Below are 19,887 nucleotides of genomic sequence, written 5' to 3' on the forward strand. Positions count from 1 at the left end.
GTTGGGGTTTAGTCCAAATCTGCATCCTTTCCTTCAAGGCTCAGGGGTCCAAGATTATCTTCTGTGTCTGTATTTATTGGTTTCCCTTTTCTTTGTTGAAGAGGGTCTGTGCAATCCTTCTGCCTAGTCCGCCATCTTGCCCCGCCTCCCTGTTTTCTTTTTTTAATTAGTTACATTAAGAATGGTAGAACATGTTATAAGTTTTTTTTTTTTTTTTTTTTTTAATAAGATGTGACATTATGATTTATCAGTGTCAAAATGTTAAGTACTGCCTTATCCCTTGGCTTAGAAATTTTGGCATAAAACAATTGAGGAAAAAAAAGTGCTTTTTTAAGCTGGATATTTAGGAACAGTGGTTGTGATAGAAACAGAAATCTTTCTTAGTCTGAGAAAGCATGGCTGACTACCTATGAATTTTATCAGAAATACAATATAATTATGGTCAGCTAGCCCTGAAAAATATATTAAAACACTTCTAGGGATAATATAGGTGGATTAGGAAGCAAAGAATTCAGATAATCCATAGAAATTGGATCGTCTGAAAATGAACATGCTTTTAAAATTATACATTCTAATATTAGAAACCTGAATAAAGAAAAAATTTTATGCAATTTTTGATGGGCTTTTAAACTGACAGTCTCTATTTAACACAGTTCATAAAATTTTTCAAAATACATATTTTGACTCAGTTTTTTTAATTTATTGATTCAAAATACCAAATATTCATAAAAATTCATTGATTATAATATGCAAAGCATGAAAAGTAAGTCAACAAAAAATTCTGATGATTCAAAGGTTATGTTAATATAAACATTAAGAAGTAGAAAGACACATTATCCAATGACTGAAATCCAAGCAACAACAAAACATCCATCACCTGAGAAGGTCAACACCATGGGTGTATATCAGTGTAAGGGTCCTGCCTTTAGAAGAACCACACACAGTGAGTAGCCCTCCAAGGATTTTGGCTTAATTCTCTGCTTTCATTGTCTTGAAATTCTTAATAATATGTGAAAAAGATGTTCTGCATTTTCATTTTGTAGTGGCCCCGCTATTATGTAGTCACTCCAGCCTAGGAGCTTCTATTGCCTAATAACTGCCTCCAACCTGTATTTTTCTATGCTTTTGAAGATGCTAATTTAGATTTAATTGCCGAAGCAAAAACTTACAAGATTTGTATGACTCACTCCTCCTCTTCTTCCCACTAAACACTCCATTCCAATTTGTTATCATCTTGTCTTTGAAGACTGCTAAGAAGGAAGAACGGAGATTTTGCAAAAGGTAGAGCATGGTAGAGCAAGCACCTGGTCTGCAAAAGCAAATCATGCTCTCTCTTTGTCAACAACCCCATTCAAAATATTCAAGAAGTGAAGTAGTCCAAATATTTCTCACACTTACCAATGAAACTATATCTACTTACTTTCTATTTTGCCTTCTTCCAAAATCATTTGAGGTAATTATAAATGTAAGCATAGTTTAAAATAAAACAAGAATGAAAACAAAAGAGCATTATTGATTTTTTCAAAAATGGAGTAGATGCAATGAGATTTCTAAAATAAGGCCATTTATTACAAACAGCTGTTAGCTGCATTTAGTTTTATTGTATCAATTTAAAAAATAAATAAACAAAATAAAGCTAGCAAAAGCAACCATCAGTTATTGATCTTTTCAAACAACATTAGAAATTGATGTGGAAAATCAAAATTGTATAAGATGCAGAAATATTTTTGAAATATGTAGTTTTCAAGTGTAATTTTATGTAAAAAAAAAAAAAAAAAAGTGCAGATCTACATTAGTTTGCCAACCTCACCTTCTCCACCACAACAGGTATTTTTTGTAAGTGTGCTATGCTATTTTTATTTTAATAAATGTTGCTATAAAAAAATTAGCATAGCTCACTTACAAAATTACCTTTTGGAGGGGAAGGCACAGTTGGCAAACAAACATGGAGCACGCTATTTGCATAGGAGTATGGCATTCCCTTATAAAAGCTGCAATCATGGAACTTGGTCAAAGAATACCCAGGTCCTTTACTTTTTGATCATTTAGCTTAATACTATGATATAAGTTATTGAATCAAATTGAGAGGAAAGATGGACAGGTGAAACCTAGGGAACTTTATGGGTAGTGAAACTACTCTGCATGATATTGTAATGGTAGAAAAATGATATTATGCATTTGTCAAAAATCACAGAAGTGTTTAACAAAGAATGAACTCTAATGCAAACTATGGACTTAAGTTAATAATAATGTATCAATATTGGTTCATCAAATGACACCACTAATGCAAGATATTACTAACAGGAGAAAGTGTGTATGCTGAGGGGAGGCATCTGAGACTTTGTAGTTTCTATATATTTTTTTCCATGAATCAAAATTGGAAGGAAGATTGGGTAATCTACTTCCATAGAAATACCACCTTTTAAAACCCAAGGAGGGATCACTATGAGTCAGGAATGACATGATGGTAGTGTTTCTTTTCTTTTCTTTTTTTTTTTTTTTTTAAGAGACATATGACAGAGAAGAAAGGGAGAGGAAGATGTTTGTTTCCTCCATGCTGTAACCAAAATTAAAAGAAACCTCCTCTATTCCTTCTTCCTTTGTTAACAAGCTATCTTCAGTTCCCAAAACTCTCCAGATTATAACCTCCATGGATGGTGGCCACATTTTGTCAACAGATCATTTTAAATTCATATTGACACTTCTAAGCCTCTACCAAAAGTATCCAAGTATACCCTGAAAAAGAAAACTAAGAAAGGCTACCCACGGCCACCAAATCAAGTCTGACTCTTTGCAAACTTACAGGACAGAGTAGAACTGTTTCATATGTTTTTCAAAGCAGTAAATCTTTATAAAAGTAGACTGCCTCATCTTTCTTCCATGGAGCATGGGGTGGGCTCCAATCACCTACCTTTTGGTTAGCAGCCAAATGCTTTAACCACTACACCACCAGAGCTCTTTGCACAATCCTATACTCAATATTTATTCAATTTCACATGAGAAGATAAACAATATATATGAACTGTCATGCCCCCAAACTTTACAAAATGGCCCACATATTTTTCTCAATTTTTTACATGCCAATTTGCAACTCTAACAATTCACTCACTAGTCCACCTTACTACACCATGAAAAAGACCTCTTACTATGCTCAGATTCTCAATAATCTTGGCTTGTTAATAGTGTTCTGCTTTTACATCATTTAGCTGCTAGTGGTCATAAGGAATCCACAGGAGAGTTACAATATTCCCAATATTCTATAAAATATTTGGACCATACAGTCTCAGCAAAAGGAATGACTATTGACTCTCCAAAAAGGAAACTATAGTGTTTTTGTTAGATGTCATTGAGTTGGATCCAACTCATAATGACTCTAGGTCCAAGAGAGCAAAATGGTGCCTGGTCCTGCACAATCCTCATAATCTTTGCTATGCTTGAGCCCATTGTTATAGCCACAGTGGCAATCATTGAGGGTCTTTCCCTTCTTAGTTGACCCTCTACTTTACGAAGCATAATATCCTTCTTCAGGGACAGGTCCCTCCTGACACATGACCAAAGTATGTGAGAAGAAGTCTGGCCATTTTTGCTTCTAAGGAGATTTCCAGCTGTACTTCTTCTAAGACAAATTTATTTATTTATTTATTTTTGTGTGGCAGTCCATGGCATTTTCAGCACTCTTTGCCAACACTACAATTTGAAGGCATGAATTCTTCTCCTGTCTTCATTATCCATATTCCTATGTGTTATTATATTTCTTATTTTATTTCTATAGGTTATTATAGTATCCACTTAGGTACAGTTGCCCAGGGCTACCCTTTGTGTCTTAGGGCATTTGCTGCGACTACAAAACTAGTCAAGAACACTACAGATATAGTTTTGGGGGATTTCCTCGATGTCTATGTCTTCCATGCTTTTTAAATTCAAGCTTAACTAAACATCTTTCAGCTAGTAGGTAGATTTCTTATGAACTTCTTCTCTGAAAAGCCTTTAATATCAAGTTATGCACAATAACTTCTTTACACCCAGTTACATTGTTACCTCCTCTAAATGATGACAACTTCCAAACTCATAGTTGTTTAGATCTCACTGAACAGCTTCTGTCACTCAGAGAGGCTTTATAAGAAACCCATCTTTCCAACCTCAAATTAGTTCTGTTGTAATTCTTATCTTAAACATGATCCCATCATCCCACATTACCAGGAAGGATATGCTGTTACTACTTCTATAGAAGTCCTGGAAATTTGCCTTCTCCCTGAAGTTACTTCAACACAACACAAAACTTTGCTTACAATCACAAAACATTGAAAACTGGCTTATATTGACTTGAAATATCTTCTTGGTTGCCCATGATTTTGGGGTACTATGGAAAAAGAGAGGGTTACTCACATTATCTAGAACACACTTAAAAATGATCCTCTAGTGCTGGACCTCCTAGAAGCCAATTTGCTCCACTCTGAGATTGCTGTGATAAAAATCTAGGCTCACCAACCTAAATATTTTCCTTATACTGAAAAAAATTAAAGGAAATTGGCTGGTTCAGTTACAAAAAGGACTGTGTCTCAAGTGTTCATCACCCTTTTCACCAAAGTTCCTTTGGGTGAAAAAGAAGTGAATGATAAGGCTCCTACATATGATAATATTATAAGTAACAGACTAGACCTCCAAGCAGCTCTAAGATTTTTATACCCCCATCGATACCTGGCCCCTGAATCTGAAATTGAAGTTTACAATGACTTAGCTTGCAAGCAAGACACAATTACTAATTTGTGGTTTAGACCACAGGGCAAGCTAGTGTTGTCACTGTTGTTACAAAATTTTATTACTAATAATGTTTATTAATATGTCCACTTAAATTTATAAGACTTAGTCACCCATATGTGAAAGTACTTGCGGGGTCATTTTACCGAGAAGGCCTGCTATGCCATGCTATGCCATGCCTCCTGTCTCACATGTCTACCTTCTTTGTCTCCATTAATTTCGATGACATCAGCAATATCATTAAAGGCTCTCTCACTGGTTATGAAATTTGTAAGCGTTTTAACCCTAGAGGCTAGGCTATAATGGGACTAAGAATTTGAGTGAGACCCAAATAAAAAGTGCTAGCTTTTGCATAATTTAGTAGCTCCTCAAATTCAAGCTCCCAAAGGAACAAGAGACTTGGAGAAAGGAGGGTGGCCAAATAAATAGAAAAATTACATGTTTTAAGGACACAATGACAAGCTTGATATACCAAAATTTTTACAAGTGTTTCTGGCTCTAGCCCTGCACTCTTTAGATCACCAGAGCAGAGACAAGCTGACTGACCCAATGAAAAAATATAATGAACACATTTGTGGAGTGCGCTGACTATGTAGTTAAATCCTATTTAGTCTGTTCCTGATATAACTTATGTTGTCCTTGTCTAACTTCACCTGGGATATTTCTTCTCCCTAATGGTCCTATAAGAGCTCTGGTGGTGTAGTGCCTATGGCATTCGACTGTTAACCAGAAGGCTGGTGGTTCAAACTCACCAGCCACTCCTCAGAAGGAAGGTTGAGCAATCTACTTCCATAGAGATACCCCCTTGGAAATTCAAGGAGGGTTTGCTATGAGTCAGAAATGACTTGATGACAATGAGGTTTTCTTTTTTTTTTTTAATGGGCCTATGCTCAAATGTCAAATTGGCCTTGTACAATTTCCTCTTTCCAATGGTTATAAGGATGTCTTAATAATTGTGTATAGTTTTTTTCATTGGGTTGAATACTTTCCTAGACATAAAGCCACTGACACTTTTGTGGCAAAGACATTTTTGGAAAATATTGTTCCTACATGGAAAGCTCCAAAAATCCTGTGTAATGACAGTGGTGCTCATTTTACTGGCCAAGTCATAAAGGAAGTGTGCACAATCATTCCTGTTGATCAGAGACTCCATTGTCTCTATCACCCACAGTGTTCTGGCCTTGTGAAAAGGACTAGTGGAATCTTAAATAATCAATTAGCCAAAATTTCTGCCTTTTTACACTTTTGGATCTGGGTACTTCCTCTTGTACTGTTAAATTTAAGGTCCACTTCTTTTAGACCACATAAGTTAACACTTCATGAAATTGTCACTGGAGGACTCTTAATCCTCATATGCTAGCTATAGTAGATTCTACTTTAACCTGAACTAGTCTTTTGAAATATTGTCAAGCTTTAATTCATTGTGTTAAGATTCATAACTCCTAAGTCAAGAAGGCTTTTGATGAAAGTGAAAGTGCTGAGGCCTCTGCCCCACCAATCCAACCTAGAGACTATGTGTCCTGGAAAACATATCAACTAAAATATTCTCTCAAGCCTTGTTGAAAGGGCCTTACTTCTTTTAACCAATCCCTGTGCTGCCAAATTATCGATGATTCATCTCTCCCAGTTAAAGAAGGTTGCAACTCCTGGGTGAACTGTCCAGCCCATGGACAAGTTTAAACTTAAGTTCACCCAGCCTAATGGGAGAAGAAGATGACTACATGAGAAGTAGACAGCTCAGCCCATGATTACAGAACAAGATCACATGAGTAGAGATAAAATCCTTGGACTTTATATACTGCTTCATATTGTGTTTGCTATCTTACCACTGATTGAGAGCATGCTATCCAGAATGTATCACTATGGAAAGAATAGCTGATGATATTGCCAACTCACGAGGAGCCCAACACAAATCCTTAAATTCCCTTGCAGAAGTAATCCTGGACAATAAAATTGTACTGGATTTTCAGTTAGCACAAAAAGATAGAATGTGTGCTATCACAAATACCTCCTGTTGTATTTGGGTAAATACCTCAAATGAAGTGGAAAAGGACATACAACAGACCTGCCAAACAGCTACCTGGCTTCATATTTCTCCTTTCTTCCAGTTACCAAAAAGTATAGGATTTTTGATTAGATTAACTTTGTTAGTTGAAGTTAGGATAGTCATGTTTATTGTCTTTATAATAGGAATAATTAAAGGTTGTATAAATATTACTGCCAATGCCTTGACCCAGAGAACCAACATATTACCAATTAAATGACTCATGTACCTTAAAGAAACCTATTGGACTTAAGCCTTTCCTTTAAAGACTTCTTAATTACATAACAACCAAGTAGTTCCCCTAATGTGGCATTACTCCAAACCATTTCCAAAAGGATCACTGAAAGACTTGGTACTAAAACTAAGCATGATGAACACAGTGGATAGTGCCCAGCCATTCAGAGAAAGGTATCCAGCATCTTAAATACTTAATGCTAAGCAAGTGGCCATCCAAAAGGAATTTGGAATGAAAGAGTCCATGTGAAAGAATCATCTTGTGTTTGATCAAAGAATTTCACAGGAATCCTTGATCAAAAGGAGGGAAAATTTTTGAGAGTCTAAAATCAGTTGGTATGTGTAAATAGAGCAGCCTGAAAGAAAAGCCTTCTGTCTGTCTTAAGTCTTCACATGAGACTGGAATCTATGTTGAATTTTAAAACCACCTCTGTTGATAGTAGCTTCTCTAACCTCTGTACTGACATAAAACCTATACTGTGAAGGAAACATTTTTCTTCTTTTTAGTTTGGTAGATTCAGACTGTGATAGGTTATTCACAGAGTCTTTCATCTGTGTTCTGACAGATGCAGTATATCATGTGATATTCCCAGGGGGTCTTTCCTCTATGCTTAACATATGCAGAATGCAACAGCCAATGCCTGACGGGTCCTGATGCACAGCATTATCCATAAACCTTCTGTACAATGGACCCCCAGGAATAAGCATGATTGAGGAAGCAATTTTAAAAACAGGTTTCCAGAAAAAGCTGTCCTGTGACCATCCTCTAATTAACTGGAGAGCTCATGTGCTTATAATTATGTACCTTTTATCAATCATGTAATCCCACCTTTATATTATCCACCGGTCTCCACTAAGTCACCACTCTATGATATCCTGCTTTCAACTCCTCTGATTATCTTTCAGCCAATCATGATTTTGCAGCTTTAGTTCTCGCTTTAATTGTCTAAATATGTTGCCCTCTTTCTTGTCTGGCAGAGCAGCCATCTTCACTCGGTGAATGTAGACCTTTTCCCAGCCCCACCCATCTCTGGACTTTCAATAAATCTTTTAATTTTACTTTTACAGAGTATGAATCTTCACTCTAGGACAGATGTTACACTCTTAATAAATAAACTCTGAAAAATCAATGGAGGAGGCTGAAACCCGATAACAATGAAGCAGTTTGTCAGGCAGAGTAAGTAATTTTTTAGGAAGTGAATATGTAGACTGCATGGATGGATTAGTTCTTTATTAGTTATCTTGACCTCATGGAGACAAGGCTGATGTGAGGAGCCCATTTTGTTCAATAAGTTGTTTTTCATTCAAAGATTTTTGAGTTAAATATGTTGCTTTAGAATTGTCCATTTTGTCACTTCAATAAAGTTCTCTGAGAGGAATCAAGGATATTACAGACAAAAACCACTACTTTCTAAATACTGCCCTTCCTCTTTCATACTTACACTCAGGCTGAGTAGCCACCTTGATGGGTTGAGAACTTTCTCCTGGCCCCCATTCATTATAGGCCACAACTCGGAAGGTGTACATGGCTTCTGGCTTCAGATTTCCCACAGTAAGCTGAAGGGACCCAGGCTGGGATGTATTCAATGCTCGTTCCCTGGGAAATAAAAGTTATGGAAAAGATTATTTCAAAATGAATACTGAAATAAAATGTGCAGGATAAGATTATTTCAAAATAAATACATTTAGTGAAAACTTTCATTTCATTTACAAGAGTAGTGAGGTAGACACAAAGGTTGCTAACTCACTTTATTTTGTCCTGGGATGTAATCCAAGATCTCTGAGGCTTACTATGGGGAATAACTGATTGGAAGGGCCTACAAAAAATATTGCAAAGATCCTGGGGAGTTCAAGTTCGTGCCATCCTCAGTGAAACTTGCAAGCTAAAGTCTTTTCCATCGACACTTCACAACTTAGAATTCACAACTTATGACAAACAAAGACCTATTAAATAAGAAGAAACATCTGGAATGTAGACAGGAAGATGCATTTTGTAAACATCCAGCTAATGACAGAAATCAAGGTTTCAATTATTCCACAAATCGGGCTTTGTCAGTATTGCCAACAAATGCATTTATGCATTTTGTTTCATTGTAGAGAAAGGAAAACGCAGATGCTAAGTGTTGGTATGTATGGGAGCTCGAGCTCCTGTGGTTACTTTAAGTGCAATTAGTGAAGGAAGAAGATTCCCTTCTGCGTGAGAAGAAACAGCAACACATGCTACTTACTTCTTTGTTCTTCAGCCCACTTTACTTGGGTTCAGTTCCTTTACCAATTAAAAAATTCCCCAGTGGCTGCAAACAAACTGCTTGTTTTTTTGTTCATAGCAAGTTTTAGAGTACATATTAATAGAAGACAAAATATATGGATATGGATGATGATATTTGAGAAACATTAAATACTATTCTTCAAACACACACATGAGTCTAGATATTTATATGATATATAAATCTTAATTTATATCTTAATAAATCTTAACATATGAGTGATCGAACTTGGTGAAGAAGGATTCCTTCTAAACTATTCAACTATTTCTTTCTTTCCTTTTTTTTTTTTTGAATTGTGATTTGGGTGAAAGATTGCAGAGCATTCAACAGTTCATACATATTTTGTTTCATGACATTGATTGCCAACGTCATAATGTAACAGCTCTCTTCCCACTTCCTCCTTGTGGATACTTTTTCCCTGTCCTTCTTTCCTATGCATTTTTGCACTCTGAGCTATCTCTGTGCAAATACTGCCCTTCTCATCTTCCATGATTGATCATTCTAAGGAGTGTACCTACCTGGTGTAAATGTTTACCTTATATGCCTGTCTATGTGTGGCTGGAAGCCATGGGAGTGAGTTTAGTTTTAAACCCAAAAGGTGGCTAGGGGCCATAGTCTTGGGGGTTTCACTAGTTTCTATTAGACCAGTGAGACTTTTTTTTTTTTTTTTTTATGATTTTGAGTTTTGTTCCACATTTTCCTCCCACTCTATCCAGGAACTCCTGTTTTGATCCCTTTCTGAGTGGTTAACAGTGGTAGCCAGTCCCCATGTAGTTCTTCTGGTCTCAGAGTCATGTAGGCTGAGGTCTGCATGGTCCACTAGTCTCTTAGACTAATTGCTTCCAAGTGTCTTTGGTTTTTTATTATTCTTCTTTGCTCCAGATGAAGGGACACCAATTATTCCATATTGGATGGCTGCTTGCAAGCTTTTAAGACCCTAGTCAATACTCAGCAAAGTAGGATGTAGAAAAACATTTTTGTGTAGTATTTTATGCCTATTGAGCTTGATGTCCCCTGCCACCATGGTCCTGAGTCCATTGGCCCAGTGACTCACTCCAGCAGGGTGTTTGGATGTGACTAAGAAATTATTTTAACTGCTCTGTTAGCTCTATTATATATATGGACATTCTTATAGCACGTAAGGAGCTCTGGTGGCGTAGTGCCTAAGGCATTTGACTGATAACCAGAAGGTTCACGGTCAAACCCTCCAACCACTCCATGGAAGGAGGACTGGGCAATCTACTTCAGTAAAGATTTACTGCTCCGGAAACCCAAAGCGGGTTGCTATGAGTCAGAGTTGACTCGATGACATTGAGGTTTGTGTGTGTGTGTGTGTGTGTGTGTGTGTTTTGTTTTATAGCACATATAAATATGTATGTAGAAATACCATTTGTGAAACTTATATATGGTCAGGAGTATATTCCCTTTCTTAAGATTTCTATTTCCAGATAATATCACTTGTATCTCAGTGCAATTACATGTCCATTGTAATAATGCATGACTGCCTCCCTCCCTCCCTTCCTTCTTTCTTTCGGCCCTTCCTTCATTTCCTTTTTTGCTTTGGAGATGCTTTAGTGCAATCTACTTTTCTGCAATTAGGGTTTCAAGAAGAAAAATAAGAGCAAAATTCTTAAGAGAGGGAAAGGTGATTCCTGGGCATATGGGCACCATTTATATGGTGGAATAGCAGAGATTTTTTGGTTGGTCTTCAAACCTACTTCTTCTTCATGTGCTAGACTATATTTCCCAATCTCTCTGGCATTAATATGAGGTCATGTGACATTCTAACCAATGACTGGGAATGAAAGTGATGTGTGGAGATTTCGGGCCTGGCTTAGAAAAACCTCACAAGTGTAATCCTCTGTGCTCTCTTTCTCCACTTGTGGGTTTGAGGCCAGCACTGATGGCAAATTTGGGAGCCATATATCAACAATGGAGGAGCCAACATTTGCAAGAATTCTGGAGAAGAGCTGGAGAAGAATTATCTGTCCATCAGGACCACCTTATTTTATACTTTAGAGTCAGAAATAATCTATAGATTTGAGCCCCATATATATCTATATATATTAGAACTTAAGGTGCCTGGTGGTACAGTGCTGACCAAAAAAGTTAGCAGTTTGAGCCTGTCAGTCACTCTGTGAGAGACAGATACGGCAGTCAGCTTCTGTAACAATCATGGCCTTCAAAACTCCATGGGGCAGTTCTTCTCTGTACTATAGGGTCACTACAAGTCAGAATCGACTCAACAGCAATGGGATTTATATGTCAAGACTCATCTGTTACAGCAGTTAGCATTATTTTAAGAAGTACTGGTAGTAATTAAAAAATAGACCCAATATGAATCTGGATAGAACCTGGGATTTGGGGATTCCTTTAGGACTACAGAAATGTCTGGTAATGCAGTGGTTAAAGAATTCGGCTGCTGACCAAAATGTTGGTACTTCAAACCCACCAGCTGCTCCATTGGAGAATGATGAGGCAGCCTGCCTCCATAAAGATTTACAGCCTTGGAAACCCTGTGGGGGCAGTTCTACAGTGTCCCATAGGGTCACTATGAATTGGAATTGACTCAGTGGCAGTGGTTGGGTGGTAGTAGGTAAGAACTACAGAATCAAGTTAACAGAAGGCTGAATTGTGTCATCTCAAAGGGAAGGGATCGGGTGGTACACAATAGTAACCTACAGTAGGCAAGGGTAAGACATCACCTAATGCTCCCATACACTACATGGAATGCTACCATAGTCTACCAAACTAAGATGACTGATACCAATGAGCTGTTTTTTTTTAATCAGATAATCTTCATGATTTAAACCCTCTACTTAACTGAAGATTGTACGGCTAGCAGTAGTTCACTAAGATTAAGTACACTGGTGTTGCAATTTTTGTATCATATTTATTTCCTTTTTCCAAAGGAACTTCTATGTTGTTGTTGTTGTTATGTGCCGTCAAGTTGGCCCCAACTCATAGCAACCCCTCCTTGGGATTCTGAGGCGGTATCACTACGAAAGTAGATTGCCCAACCTTCCTTCCATAAGCTTCCTTATCTAGCCCTTTGATGTATGGTTATTACCCTTATTTTTCAAAGACAATATATGGTGTTTTTCAAGGATTCACAGTTCCTGGGTATCAAAGTTAAGAATGAAACTTGGAGTTTCAACCAACAATGAGGAAAAGAGGAGCCCGTTTGGATCATGCACACGAAAAGTAGAAGACATGAGGTCCAGAGGGAAGGAAGGGAGGAACAGTGGCCATCTGGAAACTTCTGTGAGAATGATTTTGCTTGACATCTGCTATGAATCAGTTTGTGATATCTTTTCTACACTTTCAAGCAACATAGTTGTCATCAAAGGTCAGATTAGCATACTCAGATTTTTAGGTCTCGGAAGGAAGGTTGGGCAATCCTACTTCCGTAGTGATACTGCCTGGGAAACCCAAGGAGGGGTCGCTATGAGTCAGGGCTGACTCGACGGCACATAACAACAACAACAACATAAGGAAAGAAAGCTATTAAATGCACTTTATTCTTATAATAATAGATAATTCAGATGAAATAACTATGTTATAGGGCATGGTGCCAAAAACCTATGGAACAGACATTCTTCAAAGAAAAAAAGGCAAGAAAATATTGGCATGCCTTATTTTAAGCAAACCCAAGTAAGCATGCCCAAGACTATATACTAAAAGTATCATTTACATATAAAAATGGATACTGTACATTATAAGTGGGGATAGCCATTTCTATCCCTAATTATTATTAGTTACAAGAAAAAATTCTATCTTTTGACATGGGAAATTTACAGCTACTCAATTTTACATGGAGTGTGAACAAAAGCACCTTTACAAAAGGCTTCTGTGGTATTGATCTGTACAATACAACCCAAGCAAGCACAGTGGGCTTACTATGCAAACACGTTCTCAGGACCACTATAAGTCCCTCTTCCAAACACATGCTGATGCTGTTCCTAGACTGGCCAATATATTGTTTCAATATAGGCTCTTAAGTGGTTTAGAATAATGATTTAATAACACATTATAGTGTACCATTATTCAGAAAACTAGTTATCATATCAAAATGAGGTCAGATCACAACGCTCTGTAGATTATGGGGTGGATTCAGGATGGGCCAAGTGTCTGGTAATGTTGTTTGGCTTTTCTCATGTCCTGGTTGTATAACTCTGGGCAAATTACATAACTAAGCTTCACTTTCCTCATGTGAAACATAGGCACAATAAAAATATTTGCCTCATAGACTTTCTGAAGGAATTGCATGAGGTGCTACATGTTGAACATTTGAAGTGGAAAGCTCAGGGACTGGTACTCCTGTGGAGTATTCCATAGGTGGAATTTGCTGCTATTATCTTTATTATAACAAAATACACCACAACCCCCTAAGAAACAAATGTTCTTAAGTCCAAGAAGGGGGCTTTTCCACAAAATATTACCTCAGGAATCTGAGGAGATAAATTAGTAAGTGGTATAATCATAAAGAAAAACTTTATGAATAGTTTTCAGAGCTATGAGTATGAAAGAAATACTTTATCATTACATCCTGGTAGACTAATTTTGGTTGTAGAGATATGTTAAAACAAAAAGAATGGTCAGAACTAGAAATATTGAACAAGTTTCCACAATGGAAACAGTAATTTTTTTAAAAAAGGATGGGCTTCACAGATAGCAACTGAGCAGGAACAGGCATTCCCTGACTTCCACAGCTAGCTGAAATAGTTTCAATGACACTCCTCACTTCCCTGATGTCAGTGTTCTGTTGCCAGGCTGCTCTTACGTTTCCTCAGGATCTACAGGAATGGCATCAAACTGCTAAAGTGACACAGTGCATGCTGGGAAAAAATGATTTCTCCTACCACATTACCCTTCACAGATTTGTTAAGTTACACACCAAAAAAAGTTCCTAGGAGGCTTTTGAACACTTCTTGGATGCTTTAGGTAGCTAACAAAAGATTTCAAATCATTTCCCAACAAGGAAGTAAACTCTGCATTTGGAAGGACAGTTTATAACTCTGGGTTTCACTGATCAATGCCAGCAGCTTAAAACAGTTAAACTCTCCATAATCTCTGCATCTAAGCAGTTAGCAATTAAGGATTTCTTTCTGCTTATTCTCTGGTGGTGTAGTGGGTAAGGCATTTGGCTGCTAACCAGAAGGTCAGTGGCTCAAACCCACAAGCTACTTCATGGGAGGAAGGTGAGGCAATCTACTCCTGAAAGATTTATACGTTGCACACCCAGTAGGGTCACTAGGAGTTGCAATTGACTCGATGGCAGTGGGTTTGTTGTTTTTTCCTGCTTATTGCAGTCTATGAGCTCTGTAAATGGGCAGATAAGAATGCTGGGTTTTGAAGGGAAGAGAACAGTAGATTTTAGCAGTTTGCCCAATTACTGTGTTGGGTGCTTACCTCTCATGGCAACAACTGCCCCTGAGGGAGCAGCCAGTGCCCAGGCTATCGTCTCTTGGGAAGGTCAGAGTCATGGTCTGTGGCAGCAGATATTGTCAGACAAAGTGTCATTACTTCACTTCTTTTTCCCCTGCTCTGAGATGGTAGTGAAATTCAAGATAAGTTAACTAAGGTCAAGGTAGAAAGAACCCTCTGCTTTACAGAATCCATTCACTATCAATTCATTCTCTGAAAATCATGTATACTATGTCTGACTCCTCTCTGACGGAAAAAGTTACAGACAACTTAAGACACCTCTCCCTACAAAAGCCATGCCCATCTCTGCTGTATGCCTTTTCTCATTCTGCCTTAAGCTTGGTTTGGGTTAGCCTTGAATTACCTTTGCCTGACTCACCCTATCTTCTCAGTTTGGCAAATCAAATTTAAATCTAATTCAAATGAAATTTCCTTGGTACAGTTTTGCTACCATCATGTTCTCTGTTTCCAGCAGCATTAAATGCTGTCTCTTTTGTTCTTCCATTGCTCTGGGTTTATACATCTATCGTAGCACATGTCACATGGTATTAATAGACATGCCTGTCTCTTTGACTTGATTGTGAATTATTTCAGGAGAGAAGCCATATCTCAGTCATATTTTATTCACAATCAGCTTACATACCCACTGAGTACAAAGAATGGCTATGTCATTGGTATTCACAATGTTTAGATGAATGCATAAATATGAAAAATTTAATAGAATAATTGCATAAGATCCCCACATAGTGTGACCTTAGAAAAACCTGGAGACTTGGATTCTGTTCCACATTTCATCCTAATTTAGGTAGCTGTCCTGTCGAATGCTACCTCCCTTTCTTGGGTCTCAGCTTCAATATTTGAGAATTTGAATAGCAGGATCCACTGAAAGAAGCCAATCTAGTCACATTGTATTAATGGACATTAATTCTTTATTGAGATAGAAAGTCACTTGTGATTTTTAGCAGAATTAAACACTTCTGTGTGTTTGTTTTTACATTTAGAAGTAAATAGAGTTTATAGATTAAGAATGATTTTGCTTTTTAGTTAATCATTTGTAACAAGTTTCTAGCATACACTTTAAGTAAATACACAGTGACTTGGCTAAGTGCACCAGGGTGTTAACATTTACTTATAACTGTGAGATGAGGAACCAATGCTGTTTTGAGGTGTCAGATACCTAATTAGATGCTTCAAAGCAGAATAATTGGTTAATATTCCTTTGTAGGAAAGGAATTGTGTTATTTTTAATGGAAAGTTTGTAGAATGTTCCTTTTATCCATGTCTGCTCTCATTTTTATTTCTTTAGTGATAGCAAAAGTGGCACAACAAGCATATTTCAAGAGTGTAGTACGGTGTTTTCTGAAATAGGGTGTTTCCCGGAATGGCTCAAAATAGCAGCAAGAATGACAACAAATGCCATGCCCCATATTGCCCTAGAACCTAAGCTTTTAGAATCAGTGCTATCTTAGCGGGAAAGTGAGTTAAAAGATAATTCATCACCAGAATAACAGAATGGAGAATGGAACTCATTTTTCTTGGTCAGTCTTTCCACTACATTTTGGTTTAAAGTACTTTTTTTTTTTTTTTCTTGAATTGTTAAAAAGCAAAGTCCTTGGAGCAAGTAGGGAGTGTGACTGTTTTAATTTTTTAATATACTGTTTCAGCATTTAGTACTTTATCCAAGAGATTGTTTATGCAAGAAATAACTGTTGCAACAACAAATAAAAAACTAATTTCATGGTGAGTAGTTGGATTTAAATTGTGTTTGTTTGCTCCTTTCTTTTCTTTATAGGTTATAGCTTCTCCCTCCAAAGTAAATATGACTCTGTTCTTTCACTTCTCATTTTGTTTTCTTGGGATGGGCCATCTTATTCTTCCCGAGTTGCAATTACTTTACTGTCTTTATACTGACATACTTCTCTGAACTCCAAATTCTCATTTTCAATCTCTGGGTTGATATACATTTGAAAGTTGTAAAGGTATGTCAAAAACAACATGGCTGCAATGGAATTTGTGATCTTCTTTCCCAAATATTGAGATTTTTCATTGTCCAAGTATTAGTGAAAGGCACTATCATCCATCCATTTTAAAAAGTTGAGAATTTAGGAACTAGCCTTGACGCTTCCCTCGGCCTACTACTCATGTCCAATCCATCACCTAGTCCTGTCACTTTCACCGATTAAATATCTCTCAAATCCATCTCTATCACGTCATCTTCACTGACACTCCTTAGTGTGAGCCACGATCATCTCCTGTTCAAGCTTCTGTAAAAATCTAGTAAATGGCTTCCTGGCATTTAGTTGGCTGATAAGTCTTGTAACGTTGACACTTCAGCACAGCAATCTTTCCAAAATGCAGATTTGATTATGGCATACAGATCATACACACCTTTCTTAAATCCCCTCATCGAAACATGCTCCTTTAGAACCACATGTCGTATTGTTATATACTCAAAACTGGGAGGATCTTTCAAATATTACTAATCTGCTGACAGAGACTCTAGGATCCTTCACTGTCCCCACAGTTCCTGACACAGTTGACCCATAGTTAGCATTTGTTGATTATATGAATAATAGGTTGTCCATTTATCTCTACCATTAATACATGGCATATTTTATTTTTCAATACACATCAATAGCATTCAAAAAATGAAATCTTTATTACTTTCTTTCACTGATGGCAGAACAAAGCATTGAGGTAGAATGGGCAATTTTGCATTTTATCAAGTGGGGCTTTGAGGAGAGGACTAAGTTTGGTAAGCTTAAAGCCAGGGCCAAATGTGATATTTCTGATTCCCAGTCTTGTTTTCTTTCCATCGCAACACACTCCCTTCACAGATAACCAGTTTCATCTGCTGCCATTGTCCTCAACTCTGAAGAGCAGGGAAAGAATTTGTAAACACCATGTTGACAATGTAGCACACAGTGAATTCTAAAAGGAATGCCCCACGTCAATCACGAAAAGCTGGGCTTTAATCCTTAGCAGTGAGCCGAGGCTGTCAGAGATGGCAGAAAGCAGCGTAAAGCAGAGAGTGCTACAAGCTGGCAGACCCAGCTCAGCCTTCGTTCTGCCACAGAAGAGGTGTGTGACCTTGAGAAAGTCAGGGGCGTCTTGAAGCCTTCCTTGCTTGGTTTGCAAAATGAGGATATCAACGCCTTATCTGCCTACCTCACAGGGTCATTATGAGGATTAAGTTGAATACTGTTCATAAAAGTGTTTTAATTCTCTCCCCTGCACTCTCATAGCACTTTATATATACCTCTTTTAGAAAATATCTTTTACTTTGTATAGTAAGCTGAAGAGATCACTGGGCTTGCATTAAAATCCTGGTTCTAATATTTATGAGGTATATCGTTTCTTAGGCAGTATTTTTTGGGTGTGTTTGTTTTGTGTTTAGTGTTTCTGAACTAAGCAAAGCACGCTCACTTGTAAAATGGTAATTGTTATATACTCAAAAAAAAAAAAAAACCTAAAAAACCTCACTGCTATCGAGTCAATTCCAACTCATAGCAACCCCATTTGGGTTTCCAAGGCTGTAGGTTTCCAAGGCTGTAAATCTTTGTGGAAGTAGATTGCCCAGTCTTCCTTCCATAGAGTGGCTAGTGGGTTTGAACCACAAACCTTCTGGTTAGCAGTCAAATGCCATAGGCACTACACCACCAGAGCTCCTATTTGTAATATAGTTACTGACTTATTTGAGGATCAAACAGGCAATGATTGTGAATGCAACACTGTCTTCTCTTGGGAAACACCTACATTCCATTCATTGTAGTTTCCAACAAGCTAATAGGAATTGAGGGAGCTCCGGTAGCGTAGTGCCTAAGGCACTTGACTGCTAACCGGAAGGTTGGCAGTTCAAAACCACCAGCCACTCCTCAGAAGGAAGATGGGGCAATCTACTTCTGTAGTGATACTGCCTCGGAAACCCAAGGAGGGGTCACTATGAGTCGGGGCCGACTCGACAGCACATAACAACAATAGGAATTGAGTGTGTTCAGTGCTCCAGGCAAAGAGCAGTTTGTTTTAGGCACTGTTTCTTAATTTAATACACACCACGACCTTATAAATGAGGTGCTATCATCATTTCAAAGAGCTCTGGTGATGCTATAATTAAAGCCTTGGGCTGCTAACCAAATGTTCAGTGGTCTGAACGCACCACCTGTTCCATGGGAGAAAAATGAGATTGTTTCTGTAAAGATTTATATCTTTGGAAACCATATGGGGCAGTTCTACTCTGTCCTACTGGAATCAATTTGATGGCATTGGGTTGGGTTTGGTGGAATTAGGTAATCGACCCAAGGCCACACATCTGGTAAAACTGCTGAGCCAAGATTCCAACCCAGGTATTTAAATTTCATACCACACAGTCAGCTAATAAGCAAAAGGTTGGAGATGCAGTCTACCCAGGGGCACCTTGGATGAAAGAGCTGGTGATCTACTACCAGGAAAAAAAAAGTCATTGAAAACCCTATGGAGCACAGTTCTCTGATACACATGGGGCCACCATGACTTGGAGTCTACCTGATGGCAACTGATTTGTTAGGATCAAGGTGGTGTAGGAATTGTGAACACCTGCTTTGGAGTCACAGTTACATTTACACCTTGGCTCTACCAGTTACTGGCTATATAAAAGAGCTGTAAGTTTCTTCTTTATGCATCGTCTGGTTAATATTTTGTTGTGAGAACAAAATAATTTATATGAAATGCTTAGGCTAGTGTCATTACCCAGTAAGTGCAAACTAAATGCTTGCTATTGTTGATTCCAACTCAACAGAGAGTTAGGCATGGAACTTACCCTTCCCTGGGAATCCGTTTCCAAATGTTGAAGTAGTAAGAGTTGGACTATGATCTAAAGATTACTTTCAGTTGTAACGATTTGAAGGTATCATAGCTGGGTATCTGTGAAGCAATGGCTTCATTGTGAATTCTGGCTTCAGGTTCTAGAATTTATGCTGTTCTTTGACTTAGAGAGAGAATGAAAGTACCCTGAGTGGCTGAATAAAAAAATGTTAAATATGACACTTGCATTATTGATACTGTTAACTGTCAGACAGCAATAACGATAATCTGAGTAAGAGTAATTTGCCTGACAAAGTCACCACTAATCTAAGGCAAATGTTAAATCCACTACCTTTTAAAAAGCTATTGTGTTAAGGA

The 19,887-nt window shown here is 37.7% G+C and overlaps 1 protein-coding gene across 1 annotated transcript in view; it reads right to left on the bottom strand.

Moving 5' to 3' along the window:
* Positions 1-19,887, bottom strand: part of DCC (DCC netrin 1 receptor) — a 1,113,394-nt gene that overhangs the window by 450,706 nt on the left and 642,801 nt on the right. The window contains exon 9 of the mRNA XM_007935560.2: positions 8,479-8,633. Within this exon, the coding sequence (XP_007933751.2) occupies positions 8,479-8,633 (155 nt within the window). The remainder of the gene's footprint in view (positions 1-8,478; positions 8,634-19,887) is intronic.

Source organism: Orycteropus afer, unplaced genomic scaffold (assembly GCF_000298275.1).
Source record: "Orycteropus afer afer isolate SDZICR_OR568_19922 unplaced genomic scaffold, OryAfe1.0 scaffold00029, whole genome shotgun sequence".
In the NCBI taxonomy this organism is placed as follows: domain Eukaryota; kingdom Metazoa; phylum Chordata; class Mammalia; order Tubulidentata; family Orycteropodidae; genus Orycteropus; species Orycteropus afer.